This window comes from Spermophilus citellus (assembly GCF_964194105.1).
Source record: "Spermophilus citellus genome assembly, chromosome: 13".
NCBI classification, from domain to species: Eukaryota; Metazoa; Chordata; class Mammalia; order Rodentia; family Sciuridae; genus Spermophilus; species Spermophilus citellus.
The window spans coordinates 93225787-93244057 of NC_138193.1; the positions used below are offsets into that span (position 1 = coordinate 93225787).

General features: G+C 44.1%; 1 protein-coding gene across 1 annotated transcript in view; it reads left to right on the top strand.

The window, feature by feature from the left end:
• The window catches only part of ALK (ALK receptor tyrosine kinase), a 671348-nt gene that overhangs the window by 175856 nt on the left and 477221 nt on the right, over positions 1–18271 (top strand). Inside the window, exon 2 of the mRNA XM_081265286.1 lies at positions 7920–8039. Coding sequence (XP_081121412.1) covers positions 7920–8039 — 120 coding nt within the window. The remainder of the gene's footprint in view (positions 1–7919; positions 8040–18271) is intronic.

Consider the following 18271-nt stretch of genomic DNA (forward strand, 5'->3'; position numbering starts at 1 on the left):
GATACCACCTGAATTCCAGCTCCACAGCTTTGACAGGGCTCCTGCTCAGGGACTGGCCCTTCAACATAGGGTAGGATTTATGGAAGCAGGGGCTGGAAAGGACATTCTAGGCAGCTGAGCTTGGGTAAAAGTTTGGAGATGAGGGTGTAATGGGGACCATAGGATGTGAAAGGGTGGGAAATAAGGCTGAAAAATGAAACAGAGACCAAAGTATCAGGGCTTTCCATTTATGAGCTTTACCGATTCTGACCACACCTCTTTGTGACTCCCTTTTTGGTGTGTCTCTAGTATACCCTTCAGGTAACAGACTCCCCACGCACAGGGGCAAAGCTGACAGTTTCCTCTGTTGGGCTGTCAATATTCCCAGTGTGGCACCTAGGGAAGGGGTGCCTGCTTACATGGCTGACGGTGCGCTTCACCATTGAATGAACTCCGTAGTTATACACAGGTCCTTGGGGGCCTGCGAGAGGCAAGAAACATGTGTTGAAGCTCTAACTTTGAATGGTACAAGAGAATATTATGGGGGAGTAATTTCTGCTTCAGGACCAGAGCGATCAAGAAACAGCACAGCGTGGGACTTAGAGAAAGGTAAAATGGCGTAGGGACTGCTTAATTCCATTCAAATTCCGCCCCTGACACTAATAGCTCCTCTCTGAAAGAGGCAGCTGGAAGAAAGGATGAAAGCAAATTATGGAGAACCAAATACCTATGAACTAGAGGGGGGCCTAGGCGAACCGCTCACTCAAACCCTTCATTTTCCAGTCTACAGAAGGTGTGGGGAGCGCCACGTCTTTAGGACAAAGGGTGCATCTGCTAACTCTCTCATTTCTTTTCTCTGAAATCACATCTCTGTTTTTTCGATGAAATTAACTGCCTGTTGCAACTCCAACATCACTGCTAACTGTAGTAGTCATGTAAATTCACAGAGAACGTTTCTTTGTTGAACAGGTGTGGGCTCAGCTCAGTGAATACTGACTGCTTCTCTTAGGCTGCCAGTCCCCAAATGAGGCCCACCCTATCTCCTCTCCTGGCTGGGCCTGCTTACCACTGTTTGACATCTGGATGACTATTTGGTCACATTAAGCTTTGCGTTGTACAACACAAAATCATTGTCAAATAATGCATTATTAACTCTGTTTTTCAAATAAAGGGGGAAACGGCTTACAGGCTGTCACTGATTGTTTTATTGTTGGGAGGAAAATAAATAAGTAAAATGTGAAGAGAAGGTAGGAGCTGTTCCAAGGAGTGTTCCGAATAGCGACATTTGTTACACTTGATTGATGTAGGTTTGTAAAACATGCCTGATTGTGAACCCAGGGCATTCATGTAAATAACCATCACACATGCATAATTCTTTATTACTGATGCTGACACAAGTGTGATAGGCCTATTATGTTATGTACATTGGCATAGGAACAAGCAGACACACAGCGAGACATGTGAAAATAAAGACTGAAAATGGAGACGTTGCTCATTGCCTAAAATTTCTGCAGTTGAGTTAGTGGACAGTTAGCAAAGTCAATAATTAACTAGTGAATAATAGAGAAGTAGCTCTTTGGGAGCATTTTTTATTTCTGGACATTGTATTTATTGATACAAGAGCTTCAAGGTATAGAAAAGGCACCAAGCCTCCCATTCATTTTGGATTCTTAAGTAGAAATAGAAACATAAAACTTTAAGACTAGTATGACTGATACTTAAGCACATCGCGCGCGCGCGCGCGCACACACACACACACACACACACACACTCACTGACTCCCTGGGAGTTTTTAGAGCGTGCATCATTCCTATTCTTACCATCAATGAGGTTCAGTGAGTGTGAACTTAGCCTGAAGTTAAAGAGCTGGTAAGTATCAGAGTTACTTTCTCCAGGGCTCTGGTTTGTTTCATTTGGTAAATATTTATTGAGTGGATACTATATGCCGGGCATAGGGATATAGCAGTGGCCAGTGTGACAGGTGCACCATCAGCAAGTGACTCTACATGACATCTCTGAATAAAAAGTAATGTAGTTTAAAGTGATAGTGACTTATGGGTGCTACTTAGGGTAATCAGAGAAGTTCCTTCTGAGAAGGTGTCACAGGCAGAGACCTGGATAGAGGGAGGAAGTGACCTCAAAGTTCCTCTGAGGTAGAGGAACTTTCTAGGTTGAGAGAATTTCCTTGAGGTGGGAATGTGCTTGGTGAGTCTGAGGAATAGCAAGGAAGCCAATGAGACTGAGCCCATGAGCAAGGGGAGAATGGCTGGAAATGAGATCAGAGAGACAACCAGGGGCCACATATGTGGAGCCTTTAAGGGAAAGGCCATCGAAAAATCTCGAAAGCTGTTCCAGCATGGCTTCGTCAGTCTGACTGGTATAAGGAGAGATGATGGAGGCAAAGACAGCCAGGTGCTTATAAGTAATGAAGGTGAGAGGTGATGGGAGAGAATATAAGAAGGGATAATGTTAGAGAAAAGCCATCAAGGTTTGTTGGTGAGCTGGGTATGGTGGCTCATGCCTGTAATCCCAGTGACTTGGAAGCTAAGGCAGGAGGATCACAGGTTTGAAGTTAGCCTCAGCAACTTAGCGAGGCTGCAAGCAACCTAGTGAGACTATGTCTCAAAAAATAAAGAAGGGCTGGGGACATGGCCCAGTGGTTAAGTACCCTTGAGTTTAATCCCTGGCACCCCCCCAAAACAAATTTTGGTGAATTAATAATGAAGTATGAGAAAAAGAAAGGCAAGGATTCCTTCCTGGCTTTTGGCCTAAGCAATCAGGTGAGTATTGGTGTTGGTTTCTGAAATGAGGTTCAGCTGAAGAGTATCAGGTATAACTCATGCTACATCTGAGATGCTTACAAAATGCAGGTTTCAGACAGGTGGTTGGATAGATATTTTCTTCAGAGGAGATGGACCCAGAGATATAAATATAGTATCATGTAGGTAGTGTTTGTTAAAGTGTGAAACTGGGTAGGATCACTTTGGGAATGAGTTTAGATGGGGAAAGGCTCCAGTTCTTCACCTTTTAGCAATCATGAATAATACAGCAAAGATACCCCTGAGTTATTAAAAAGAAAGATGAAATTATTTACATATCAGGCAAGGAGAAATTTCACTGAGGAATTCCTGAGGGTGAAAAGTCAGGGTTGTTAAAGGCTTAAGGAGAGGATTCGTGGCGAGCGGACATGTAGGCTTGATTGAAACAGGTTCCTTCTTCATGAGTAAGCAGAGAGTGAGGTGCCAGGGTGACTCACCGCTCATCATTAACCAGTGCCACTGTGATGAAACTGCAGTGCTCCGGCATGAAGTTTCTTAGGCATGTGTTGCTTGACAGTGGAGAATTTTCCTCCCGTACAATCTGGAAAATGGAGTAGGTCTGGTAAAGAAGAGTGAAGAAGACCTACGCTGATGTAGGAGGCCACTAAGATTATGTGGCCATCGAGATGTGAGGTCTCAAGAATCAGGGAGGGATCTGTGGGTTCAAATGCTGGAAGGATAAGATCAGGTCTGAGACTTGTTCATTGTGTCTGCAGCCTGGAGTCACCAGTGACCTTGACCAGTGATAATGAAGACAATCTTGATTTTATTGTATTTAAAAGAAAGTGTGTGGGGGGTGGGGAGGAGAAAGTAGAGACCGGGGCTAAGACAAGTCCTTCAAAGAGATTGGCTGTAAAGGAGATCAGAATCAGAGGGTAATGCATGAAGAAGAGTATGGAAGTAAAAAAAAAAAAAAATGATTTCTTTTTCTTTTTTAAAGATGGTACATGTTTTCTACAGTTGAGAATGACTCAGAGAGGGCAAATTGGTGCAGGAGGTAGGGGGACAGTTGCAATCAAAGAGTCCTTGAGAAGGGACAGGATTAGAGTGTAGATACCTCATCCTTTAAAGCAGGGAGGAAGGCGGCATGTTCAGGGCACCATCAGCAGGCGGATTTGCTGCTTTTTCCCTCAACAAAATAAGAAGCAAGGTCGTTTGCGAGAATGTGGAGGAATCAGGGAATTGGAGGAGTAAGAGAAGTTTGAAATAGCTGTTCTGGAAAGAGAGTGAATTGAATCGATTAGGGAATGCAGTAGGATTTCTGGGCAGTCCTGAGGGTTTTCTTGAGGTTTCTGGTCGTGAATTTAAAGCGAGACTTGTCAGCTTCATTGCCTTTCCCTCCTCCCCGCCTTCCTCCTCTCCCAGTACCAGTACCCATGACAGTTGTGGAGGAGGGAGGAGGCAGATAGGGTTGAGAGAGCACACAGGGGATTATCAGAGAGGCACACTAAGCGGAGGACATTAGTGGGGTGATGCATGGTGAAAAAAAGATGGGTATTGGGAGCTTGGGGTCTTCACTCCACCTTGACACACTGCATTGCCCAGAAAGGGCTCAGAAATTCATCAGAAAAAAAAGCAATTTTATCAGTAGCCAGTCAATGATGCCCTCAGCCTGGGGATGTTCTGTTCCTCTTCTCTACTAGACCATCATTGTTCTGCCTCACAGGGGCACCTGCTCCTACCACCCTCTCCTCCAGTCTTTCCCCTAGGGCCCAAGAGTCATTCTACTTGAGTCCGTAGGTCTCGATTCACACCTTTGCCCCCAAAGTCTGTGTTGGAGAGGCTCCTTCCACTTTGGAGCCTCACATTTTCAGAGTGAGGCACCACAAAGACAAGCCAGCTCTTGCTTAAATGGATTTCTTCTCATGGCATGACTTCTCCTTATGTTAGAAAAACTTCCTTCCCAGCAGGAGTGAGGATAGGGAGGGACAAGGACTGTGAAGGGAAGAAACAGATTCTTCACCCTACACCAGTTCAATGCAGAAGTACTTTCTTCTGTCTACTCAAAATTTAGGCATATTCTATGAACTTTGATTAGAACTCACTGATGTCCCAAATGCCTCCAAATTTGGAGAACAGCTCCATTCATATAGGTTGTGCTTTTCTCTGTCTTCATCTTTTCAGGTGGGGAGGCTGATCCTTTTGGTCAACCCTTCCCTTAGCTCCCAGCCTCATCCAGCTATTTATTCTAGCCACCTCCTCTAGGGACCAGGTTGGGATTCCTGTGAGTCTAGAATTCTGGGAGTTCCTGCAAGGGAAGCATAAAACATTCTACTTTCTTTTTAGTATTCAACTCTGAATACCAAAATTTGCCCAGTAAGTTATTGCCATTTGGTGAATTATGAAAAGCTTTAAGCTCTATCTATCGGTATTACCTAGAGCAATGTCCATATCTCCTTTTCAGGTCATGACTCAGCCCTCAGAGACCTTTCTTTTGAATGCTTTCATACATATATGCTTTTCATATACATATACACACATATGTATATAAATGTATGTATATATATATATATATATATATATATATATATATATATATATCACTGATTATATTACTTGGCCCTCATCCAGGTAAAAAGTCATCTGCCATTCTGTACCCACTCAGAGTCATAAGTGCGTCCTGAAGTCTAGCTCCATCTGCTTGATCCTTCACATCCAGGAAGAAGTAAATACCATTCCCAAATAGAGTGGTTAAGAACAATGAAATCACTTGAAACAATGAAATCAACAGGGAAATATAGCTCAGGCTACGTTTTATTGTTGCTTCAAAATTACTTAAAATTTGAGCTAAGCTGATGAGTCAGATTTAGAGATGCCGGCTTTTATTCACATGGGAGTCATTGCAAGGATTTGATTGAATGGTTTTCCCATGCCCTTCACCCTGTTGTGCCGCTGTGGAGCATGCTCAGTGGTAACTAGCAACCTTTGCCATTGCCCATGGGGGCTCTGTCAGACACTGGGGAGAGCCAAGGACCACCCTATGCTGGTCTGAGGGGTCTAGGTAGGGTAGTAGAAGGAGCATGGGCTTTCACATCAGGTTCACCTGGTCTGTGGACTCTGATATCCTGCTTGCTACTGGCTGTGTCTATAGTCAAGGCATAATACCTGTTTGAGGCTCAGTTTCCTCAAAATTAGGACAAATAATAATACTTATTCATAAGGTGGTTGTAAGAAGCAGATGATACATTTAAAGTATTTGGCATAGTGCCTAATTCATATGTACTGGATATATTTTATTTATTTATTAAGTGTAATAAATTTAACTCTGCCCAAGAAAACTCATATGGCCTTGGGTTCACTTCTCTGAGCCCCATTGTCCATCTTCAAAATGGAGTTGATGTGACAGTGAAATTTGATGGTTTCTCTCTGCAGCTCCCTAGCACTAGCTTTTGGGCCTTTTAGTGCATTTCCTCTGAGTCATTTTGTAGAATTGCTACACAAAGTTTTACCTGGCGGTGGCCAATTTAGTTCTGATCTCTTAGATCAGAAATGAGAAGAATGTAAAAAAAACTCCCTACCAGGTACCCAGGAGCCAGCCATCTGCAATTTCAATTCAAATCTTTGGAAGGCAGAGGAGGTAGAGGTGCTAGAGGTCAGGGGGTTTGGGGTTTTGTTTGTTTGTTTGTTTTAGAATGCCCCTCCTGTTCTATTTGCAGGGACTCATGGCCCTGTAGTCAGCTTTACCATAGTTCAGCACCTGTAGAAACAGTGGAGGGGGTTGAAAGCAAAAAGTTGGCAAGCCCACAGAGATTTCCTTAAAGCATATGAGGTTGGGTTGATGCTAAAAAGAAGTTGGAGGGCTAGGGATGTATCTTGGTGCTAGTATGTACAAGGCCCTGGGTTCAATCCCTGCCCTGGGGTGGGGGCGGGGGGGATAAAGTTGAAGACAGGAATATAGGACCCAAGGAGCCAATGTTGCAGAGGTTCAGAAGAAACTGCAAGGCAGACAAGCTAGGAAAATGGTTCTGCTAGCCTGTTGCTTTTTCTTTCTCTTCTCCCTCTTCTTCACAAAGTTACTCCAAATGAGTTGACAATTACCACTGGAGTAGCAAATCAGCCCACACCTGGGAGAATATGACCTGTTGGTATTAAGCAACCATGGGCTCAGTTCCATCAGTTTTTGCACCTGTAAAATGGACATGATCATTCCCATCTAAGAGTGTCACTATGAACATCATGTGGCACTTTGTGGATAAAGGGGCCACCATGGTACCTGCTCTATGGAAGCTGCAGAAAAAACTCTGCTTCCCTCCTTCCCTCCTCCCTTCACTCAATGTGGCTACACATCTATCTTCTAAACGGAACTAATTCTCAGATCCTTCCTTCTTTAACAGAAAAAGCTTTGCCTGCCATAAAACATTAGCAAATAGTGATTGAGTTGGAGATTTTCTGGGAAGAACTATATAAGAGCATGCAGCGTGCGCTCATTTGATTTGTAGATATATTGTAATGATTTTCACCACACAAAACCCACTGGAAGTACTATTAAGGAATGGACTAATGCTGCTCTGCTTCTTTTTTTCTTCAACCCTTCTTTCTCTCAAGCAAATTGGAAACATTAATTCTTTGTGGCTCCCTGGCCTCTTGGAAGTGGGGAAACCTGTCTCCTAGCATTCCACACCCCCCCACCCCCGAACATAACATAATCGTCAAGTATTCATAACTTCTGAGTGCAATTTCAACCCTCTCATTGATAAGGCAATAACCCAAGCAAACAACATTAGATGAAGTTACGAGTCTGTGCATAGAGAAGAAGACATTATTTGGGCAAGACGAATATAAGTTCTGTATAAAGTTGCACAAATTCTTACAGGCAGAATATACTTTGGATAGAGCTATTAGACCAAACCATTAAGTTGCCTGCCTTCTAGTTCATCTTCCAGAGATCCTTAACATGGCCGTGGTCACAGTATTCAGATATCTCAGATCTGGCTGCCCTTGTACATCATGGTCTACTAGTGTCTACTAGTGTCTCAGTCACTTTTTTCCTCATCTTTTCAATGAATATCATGAAATCTCCTTGTGAACTTGTTTTATAGTGATAAAGATAATTGAGTGACAACTATATGACCCCTGCTAAGTGCACAAAATCAGTATTCTCCTCTTTGTTTTTATGTCCAGGTCACAGCTCCTTGGAGTCACCAACAAACATGCCTTCTTCTCCTCCTGACCATTTTGTGTGGAATCTCACCTGGATAATGAAAGATTCCTTTCCTTTCCTGTCTCATCGCAGTCGATACGGTAAGTATATTTTGATAGTTATTTGTGAGGCACTATTCCTATCTTATAATTAAGGATACTATGGATTTCAGTTTGTGATTAATGATGCTCCAGGGATCCCTGGGCTCCTTACATAAAAAGAAATCTTTCCAGGCACAGTGGCACATGCCTGGATTCCAAAAGGCTCAGGAGGCTGAGGCAGGAGGATCTTGAGTTCAAAGCCAACCTTAGCAAAAGCAAGGTGCTAAGCAATCAGTGATACTCTGTCTCTAAATAAAATACAAAATAGGGCTGGGAATGTGGCTCAGTGGCCAAGTGTCCCTGAGTTCAATCCCTGGTACCTCCCCTGCAAAATCTTATTGTGCCCTCGGTCTCCCAGTGGCACCCAGCCTCATCAGACCATTCCAGCCAAGCCATTCCAGTTGCATTGTGCATACTGGAGGAAGCCAAGAATGTTGTTGCTGCTGTGTGGCACCTGGTATTCTTGACATCCCCTTGCCAATCATTAGATGCACTGCTTATTTTCAGCTCGACTGTTGCTTTTTGGATATAAGGTTTTAACCCACCATGTTTCTAAAGATCATGTACTCTCGAGAGTGGATTGTTACTATGAAGGCCACATGTCTCCCTCAGTGACTCTCTTACATTTGGGTAGTTTCCCAAACATGCAATTTGATATTATTTCAACTCATTTGATTCCGCAATACCCTTGGAAATAAGGAGAAAAGATTCAATTTCCATTTACACAGATGTGGAAACTGAGCTTAATATGATCACATGGATGGGTTTTCTAGCCATCAAGTGAGAATTCTTCCCTTAAATTCACTCTTTCTCTCAGCAGTTCACTTAAGCCTGCTAAATCCTAACCTAGGAGCCACATGGGCCATATTTACATGGCATAGAGTTCTTGGTTCTCCATGCTTAACTTAACAGCTCATAGCAGCTGGGTTTCTACAGTACAAAGAACAGGTTTGGAACACAGCTGGTACATTTCCGAGGGAACATTTTCCTTTCTCTGGAACTCCTTTGGGCGAACCCCAAGAGAGCAAGCACTATGCTGTGTTTGTTCCCCACCTTATCTCATCACAAGGACAGCACTCCTAAAGCCTTGTGCATAATGAATGAATTCAGAAGGCCTCCAGAGATGGAATTCTCTCATCAGGCTTGATTCAATTAAGTATTGATGAACCCAGTGTAGCACTGAGTTCGAGATTCCTTTCTGGGCATTTTTACCTATTCCTGCTGCTCATTCTATGCCCTCGGGCTTGAGCTATTTAAAATGCACCTAACAGAGATGTTCTACTCTGGTCTGAAACCTGCTGTCCGTCATCCATAACACAGTTAGTCTTGGTGCGTATTAATGGTACCTTTCATTTCGAACATAAAAGAAACGAACGCATCACAAACCCTAGGGCAGTTTAGGATGATACTCTATGCTAGGATGTTTCCTGCTCCTCCTAAGCATCCCCAGAGGGAAAGAAGGATCAGGGGTTCTCAGGAGATTCCAGATAAGAATTACTTCCTGATTATATTTAAGCCAGACACTGTCATCTTACGATAAGGGCAAGTGTCTATAAATAATTGAAATCTAGTCCTTGGTATCCTTAATGCTTTGTAACCAGATTTGTAATACAACTGGTCTTCAGATAACACTTTTGAATCTGCTCTCAAAGTCATTCAGTATCTCTAACAGGAAGACAACTATTTGAAAGATAGAATGTCCAAGGAAGGCAGGTTTGCCTCCTGTCTGCCTCAGAGAGCAATGTGTTTGTTCCCTGTGGAGCATCTTGAGAGGGGTTGCAGGTTGAAAGGAGAAACCTATGATAGTTTTTTAAGCCCCCTACCTACCCATTTCTTGGCCTTGATAAACCTACTTCCTCTCTCTGATCCTCACCCTCCTCATCTGTAAAATAAGGGTAGAGGGCTGTGTTCCCTTAGGGCAAAGGAGTAGACCTGAATGTTTCCCAAGTTCACTTTCATGCTCTCCTTGCGGCCTAGGACCTCATGATTTCTCTTCTTGATAGAGAAGACGGAAACCATTGGCAAGTTGTCACCCAAGTGCTGGACAAGGGCGTCAAAGTCGGCACCATTATTGGTGTTGATTCATGGATGAGGAAGAGCTCATTCTTGATTGGTGTCTCCTTGACTGAGTGTGGTAATAATTTCAGATCCTTTTCATCTTCTCACCATATTTAATTTAGTGGAGACTTATGCACCCCCTTCTAATACACACACGTACGTCACCACTACATCCGTGCTGAGCCCAGGAAAGATGCTGAAATTGATTAAATAGAAAAATGAGTAAGCCTTGGCCCTGACTTCACAGAGTTCGTAGGCCAAGGAAATAATTCTGTAGGCAGCTAGGCCCATTGCTATGGAGAGGCCTCTGTGGACTGGCCTCAACGCCCAGACATTAAGGGACTCGTTGCTGAGCAGGCTGAAGACAGAGTTAAGGTCAATACACCCATTCCCTCAAGGTATTTTTAGGGGCTCAGCCTACATGTCTATGAACCAAAGAGGCCAGCAGGCTTGTAGGTAATAAATCTATACCTTTCAACTGCCAGGAAAGACATTTTAAGAAATGTTAACAACTTCATTAATTTTAAGGCCTCAAACTTGGGCAGAGAAATTTGACTGGAAAATTGCTGCCTGAAGGGATAGTTTTTCAGACAGTGAGGAGTCCCCCAGCCTCAGCAAGTCTGCAGAGGAGCTTCAGGCATGGCTGGCCATCTTCTCCTGCACCCTGAGGGAGGGGTGGTGGTGAGAGTAGCATCAACAATACAACCACAGACATCATGATGGACAGCAGCAGGCCGGTCCTCTCGGGGAGGCTGTCCTGTCCTGAATTGAATGTGGCTTTCTTCTCGCTAGTGTTTTATGAGAAGAGATGGGGTGGAGAAGAGGCTAATAAGATTTACTCACCCCCAGCCTGTAATTATCTGCTTGAGGAAAAAGTTTGACCTACCTTTTTGAAAGCTCCCCATATTTCTTCTAATTTATGCTGGGGTCTTTTATGTTGTGTAAAATAGATTCTCTTCAATGGCATTCAGTATGATTCTAGCTCTTTCTTGCCTCTGACTTGAATGAGGAAGAGCCTGCTAATTTCATCATCATGAGCAGAGAGCTGTACGTTCTTCCCCCAAGGCTTCGAAAGGGAAGGACATCTGAAGAAAGACTTTCTTTGTTTTTCCTTTTATCATTATCTTTGATGCCTTCGAACTTATTTATAGGCCCAGCTAAAGGATTAGACTGTAACTAGCCCCCAGATAAAAATCTGTCCCATCAGGTCACATTAGCTGCTGAGAGATTGAGGCCACTGGGCATTGAGAAAGGGAGTTTTGATCACCTTGAGTTCTAGAGTCTCCGAGATAGTTGGTATCCTTCCTAGTATTACTTCATATTTGCCCACTCTGGGGTACAAGGAGAATCAGATCAGCATTTCAAGCAGAATGACCTGAGGTTCCACCCCAGAAAAACAGAAGAAAGGGAATTTTTATTTTTTTAAAAAAAATTGTTGATAGTTTGGCAAAACCTTTCACAAGCATTTTTCACATTTAAGTTGTGTTATAAAATTACAGTGGGTGGAAATTACTTTTTATCCCATGTTTACAGAAACGTCGATCAAGGGTCAAAGGAGTTTATTAATGTGCTCTCCAGCTACAGAGCAGGTGAGCAGTAGAAAAGAGTGAACCCAGGTTTTCTGGTTTCAAGCTGAGGGCTCTATAAACACATCACAGAGTAATTTAAAGATGAGCCTTCCAGGGAGAACACTCACACTTCCTGGGAGACCTGGTGTTTGGACTGAAAGATCAGTCTGATATTTAAGACCTTGGGTAGCTGTAGCACCCAAACCTTGTTGTTCCCAATTTAAGAAGAGGTAGGCTAGGTAACTTCCCTCTCCCTAAACGTGGTAGGTAGTCTTGTATAGCTCTCCTTTCTTCCTCTCCACCCCAGAATAGGTCTCTCTTATAGGTAGAATTTTGTGTCTCAAAAGGTCCATTAAGATTCCCCATACCTTCTGTACCTGTGAATGAGACCTTATTGAGAAGTAAAGTTTTTGCAGATGTAATTAAGTTAAAATGAGGCCACACTGGATTAGGGCAAGTCCTGATACCACAAGACTTGTGTGCTTATAAGAACACAGAGCACACGCAGGACACATACCATGTAGCTTTGGAATCAGAGGTCAGAGTGATGCTCTTCTAAGCCAAGGTTGCTGGCAACATTAGAAGCTAAGAGAAAAGCATAGGCCAGATGCTCACCCAGAGCTTTAGAGGCAGAACGGCCCTGTGAACCCCTTGATTTTAGACATCTGACCTCTAGTGCTGTGGGAGGAGAACATGTCTATTATTTTAAGCCACGCAACGTGTGGGACTTCATTATGACAGCCCTAAGAAACTTATATAAATCTTTATTCCTTCAGGCCCCCAAAGTCCAGAACATTGACTCCTGGAAAAAGAAAGTATTCTTCCCAATATCTGAGCATAACAAAGCCATTGTTGGACTTTGAATAAAAGTTCTATTAAAACTTTGTCTACTTTCTAGTCCACGGGGACCTATCCAATTTAGAGGCTGGTGCTTTTGGAAAGAAAAATTAGACTTTTTAATTACTTTCCCTGCTGCTGCCACCACTGCCACCCAACCTGCTAATGTATCAATTTCGTTGATTGAAAAGACTGGGTAAATTAAATATCATTCTTTCTCTCCCTCTCTCTCTCTCTCAAAAAAAAAATATTAACCCAACACAGAATCAAAAATGGAAAACAGAAAGGCCCTCCAGCACCCTATGGGATTTCCTCCGTGGCTCTGGCAGGAAGTCAGTTTGATCACATTTCTGAAATTACAGATTTAATGTGGCTGGCCGTGATCAGCCATTCCGGCCCTCAGGAGCCTGGTATCAGTCAAAAGCTGCTCCCAGCTCCCTAGTGGTCTGTTGCCAGGGCCCAAAGCTTTCTTTCCAACTCTTCTGCCCCCAACAGGCCAGGTCACTTTGTGTTCTGTTCCCAGCCCTGCTCCACTGAACTGAGGAATCGAGTTCTTTTGTGGCTCATGCATCTGTGTTGTTATCTACAATGTAATAAGCAAAAGGCCTCTGGATGCATTCACCAAAAAAGGCCGAGTCCCAAAGGGAATTGCAATGCCGGCAGTCATACAAGGCCCAGGAGCAGGAACCATCTATCACCTCAGCTCCGCTGACCTGCTGGGAGTCAACTAACTCAATCCATAGAAATTCAATAAAAAGCTTCTAAGTTGGCTTAGAAGAGACAGGTTAGAAATGCTCCCCTTGGTCATGTACCTTTGAAACAAAGATGAATAAACCCATTCAATAAATATGACGAGTGTGTTGCTCCGCCAGTGACGAGTTGAGTCAGGAGAAACAGAAAGAAGAGAATTAAGAGAATGGTGGACAGACTGACATGAAGATGGACAAAACAAGTTGAGAGGGATCCATTTAAAAACAACGGTCACAGACAGAAACAAGGACACTGACACAAAGGAAAGAGAGGGACACAAAGGGAAGAGGTTGGTGCAGAGACAGAGGTGAGGAGGGACACACACAGGAAGAGAGAGAGAGACAAAGTAGAAGGGCACCTGTGGCTGCCCGGTCTCCTTTCCGTGTATTCTTTCTCCCACTAACGTGGTTTCAGCTACCTGGACAGGTAGCTCCCTGATCCTTGGTCCAGTCTTGACCTTCCCTGTGAAGGACCCTCCTGCATCCCTACCTGTCTGTATCATTTTTACCCATAGTGTGCCTCCAGAAACAGAGAATAGGAGGCTGGGTGAAAACATTTATGGAGCACCAACTGTATGCTTGGTTGTGTTCGACACATGTGAGTGAGTGATAAAGACAAATGGGATACATTTCCTTCCCTCAAGGGACTCTGGAGGAAGAGGAGGCCTGGGTACCCTGTGACAAGCACATGCCTGTCCCAAGCATCCTGGAGCACAGAGGAGAGGAGGAAGGGTCAGTTCTGTAGAGGACCCAGGGGAGTAGACATTCTGGAGATGGGGACAGCGGAGCTGGAAACACTGAGACCATTGAGGAAGGCAGCCTGGACAGAGGGGCATACGCAGGGACAGGTCAGGCTCTGTGACACAGGGAAAGAGGAGCTGGGAGGGAGCCGCGGGGAGAAGCTTGAGAGAGTTGCTCCTGGGTGTGCTCAGGGTTTGGACATGAGTCAGCATGAAAAGCATAGTAAGCTATGAAAAAGGGGGGCAAGAGGGAACTGGGAGACTTGCTGTATGCGGGGTAAGCAGGACCTGCGTGCCTCTCCAGGAGAGCCCAGCTTGAGAAGTCGAGTGGATGGACTTGAGGGGAGAGACCATCTCCTATTTGGCAAGGAGAGATGGTGTCCAAAACATTGAGACAGAGGAGAAGGGGACTAGATCCCTATTGAACGAGTTCTATTTGAAAAGCCATCAGGACATCCAGGTGAAGATGGCCAGGAGGGAGTGGTGAACCCAGGTCTCTGAGGAAATAAGGGAGATGGGGAGTCACTAGCATCAAGACAGGTTGAAGCTGGAAGAGGAAGACCCAAAGAAGATCAGAGGAAGAGGAGCATGAGAAATGGAAGCGGAGGAATAGAGAGGAGAACCAGAATATGGTGCAACCACAAAAGCCGAGAGAATGAGGAGTTTTTAGACAAAAGAGCCATCCATTATCAGTTGAAGCTGTCTGGAAATTAGATAGAGAAGGACCATAAGAGATTTTTCCTCACCCTGCTGAATACCTTATATGTTTTACATGCTTCCTCTTTTCGCCGTGTTTCCCACTTTCTTATCCTCAGTCCCCACTTAGTGTTTTTCTGTTCCTTCAACCTGTCTTCGTAAAGCCTAACCTGGGGTCAGGTGAGCCCCCTGCCTGTACCACAGAGCTTTACCTGAGCACCTAAACTACCCAGATCTTGCTTTCTCCTTGGAATTGTTTGATGGAAATTTTTGATAGGATTTTTTTTTAACCAAGACGAATAATAATATCGCCTCTTGAAATCAGAGTCTGAATTGTATGGAAATATTTTCTGATCATCCAGATTCTCCAAGAAACCCTTTAGGTGACGCCCATCTCATGAAACAGGCTTTTCCTTTTGGTTCTTCTAGTCTGTCACTCATCTCCTTGGTGGTTCAAGTGTAAAGTAGGTCACCTGATAAAGTAATTATATGTGAGTCTAATTTACCCAACTGGAAGGTGGGGAAGATGCTGCAGATCACTTTATCTATCTCTCTGTCTGCCTATCTATCTTACATTCCGTCATCCAATACACATGTAACAACTTGCCCAGCTCTGTGTCCCTGCCTGCCATGGAGATTCTCACCTGTTTAATTTTTATGGCAGATGTGATGGGCTCAAACATCTGGAAGGTGCTTCTTAAATACCCATTGGATGATGACATTAAACGTATGTGCAGTACGCCCCACACCCCAACAGTCCTGTGGAGGGAGACTCTCCTTGGGTCTGATGACCTCGGATCCTTGCAAGGAAGGTTTGCTCTGACTCAGAAAAGATGCAGCATGCCTGTCAGATTTAGCCAAACTTCTTTTGGGCTATTGTACAGCAGGTGTTCATGCTCAGCATCTGGTGACCATGCTGTGACCTCTAAATAAGACCAGCCTGGTGGCTGTGGACCTCGCTTTTATCCTTGTGTTTACATAGTGTCTCTCCACAGGACTTCACACCCCTGATGTCACACTGTTCCTGGTGTCTTTGTTACCTGTGGTCCTGTACCTCCATTTCTCTAGACTATAAACATGTAGAGGTCAGAGAATTCACATCTGTTTTCCTTTTATATCCACAGAACTTACCCTAGGGTGTTATAATCAGTCACATTCTCAATAAATGTACACTAGACCATAATATTCGCTGGAGAATCCAGCAAACTAGAAGTGGACTTGGGTTTTTCCATTCCTAACCTAGAGCTTGCAGAACCTGGAGATCTCTGTTTCAATAAAAGGTGGTGAAGTCAAATTAATTGGTTTCAGGAGACAGATGTATCTAAAGGGAGGACAGTTCCTAGGTTGGACTTACTTTGGTTGAGAATTCAAAGCTGTGATTTTAACAACTTTGGGCAGGCTATTTTTTTTTCCTCCTCTACTCAACCTAAAAAAGCATATTCAGCAGACATGAATGAGCTGAGGAATTTTTGTTTTGACAGCTTTGGGACATCTGAGATATTGTATACAGAGCATTTCTAACCAACCTAGAAAGACATGTGTCCAAAACATATGCAGGAAAATGACTGATCAAGAGTGAGAAAAATGAGAGGAAATCCTCTTAAAATGAAATGATTTGTCAAGAGCAGCCTCAGATGCAAAACTCTGTTAGAAGAGGCTCAGATTAACAGGAATTTAACCAGCACATTTGGGAAGAAGATGACTAGAATACTTTGGTGAGAAATTCATAGACATTTTGAGCTATTGGGGTCCACGGCTGTCTGGTTCAATAGCCTCACCTCACAAAGGAGGAGACCAAAGCTGAGGGAGGTCATGGTAGTGGCAAAGCAAAGATTCAAACCCAGGCCATCTGTCAGGCAGAGCCCATCCCAGCTTCTCTTCAATAGAGGTAGGGACAATGGCATTTTTTCTCAATATCTGGGCTTACAAATTATTTCCTCACATGTCAGGCCCATCTATAAATTCACACATCTTATCTGAATGATTTGGGACTCTGTCAGCCCCACAGTGTTGTGTTGTCCCAAGGATTGTTTAGTGGGTGGTCAGTCCCTCCCTGGTTTCAATGAATCCACTGCTAGGCTCATTCTAGTTGCTTCACTATCATCTAGAGAGCACCTTAAAAACTAGATTCATGTACACATGTAATCCCAGTGGCTTGGGAGGCTAAGGCAAGAGGATGGCAAGTTCAAAGCCAGCCTCAGCAACTTAGGGAGGCCCTAAACAACTTAGCAAGACTCTGACTCAAAGTAAAACATAAAAAGGGTTGGGGATGTGGCTCAGTGGTAAAGCACCCCTGGGTTCAATCCCCAGTACCGCCCCCCCCCCAAAAAAAAAACCCTAGATTCTCAGAGTCCCTGAACTGCATGACCAGGTTTGGAAACCACAGGTCTTTAGTTCCCTCCATGTTGCCTGTCTACGTCTCCTCTGCAATAGCCACGCATGTGCTGTGCTCTGCTGCCTCTGTCTGAAGCTAAGCCCAGAGTGATGAGAAAAGAATTTTAACGTGAGATCCCAGCCCTGATTCTTATGAGTTTTATTACCTTTAGCCACCAGTCCACTGTCTTTGGTCTTTCACTTGTAAACTGGAAATGACCATGATTCCTAATTGGCAGGACAGATTTGAAGATGTCCAGAGTACCTTCAAATGGAAGAAGACCCATTTATGGAGAGGCTAATATTCTGGATTTTGGTGTCATGGCTGTAGACAATGGAAGCTTTTGGCTTAAAACTCTTTAAGTCCCTGGTTTTGCCCTCTAAAACCTGCAATCATTTCTATCTTTAATCATACTATTATTCCATGCAGCCCAGCTTCAAAATCCATTATACAATTAGACTAAATTAAGCACTATTAGTTCCCTGCCAATCTTGGAATAACCTTATTCCCTCCTGTGTTCTCAGCAAACTTCCTTGCTAAACCTGCACCATCTGTCAAAATCTTTTCAACCTTCAAGTTGAACTCCAGAAGTTGCCTTTGAGCCTCTGGCCTCCTAGGCAGAGTCTCCCATGCCCTGTGGCCCCCTGGCCTCACCAGGTCTGCCTATCTCAGAGGCAGATAAGGGCAAGTCCCTCATCTCCCTCATTGGACTGGGAGTCCCTGACAGGCTGAGTCCATGCCAGGGCAGCCTGGGTCTCTGCCTGAATTTCAAGATCATCACCAGCTAGCAATCCCACAGTCACCTGCAACACTCTGGAGGTTATATCTCTTCAGAGACAGAGGAGAAGTGAAGGGGGCTCTTTTGCACATTCTGAGTTTCCCTTGACCATCAGGCTCCCCACCTATTGTGATGGACGCTACATGGCTCGGTGCCCTTCAATCTTCTTGTTTCAGGAACACCATTCAGATAGATGTAGTATTGAGCAGCGGCAGAAACTGGTAGGGTTTTACCAGGACCTCTGGAGCATGCTTTATCCTATCAGTGACCCCCCCACCGCCCCCTGCACTACACACACACACTCACATGTGCATGCCAAATGCATGTTTTCTAGAAACTGCAAAGAGAACACTGGATTGAGCGTTCGATCTGGATTCTGGTCTCGGTTCTCTTCCTTTCCCAGAACCAAGACGATGCCACCTTAGTCAAATC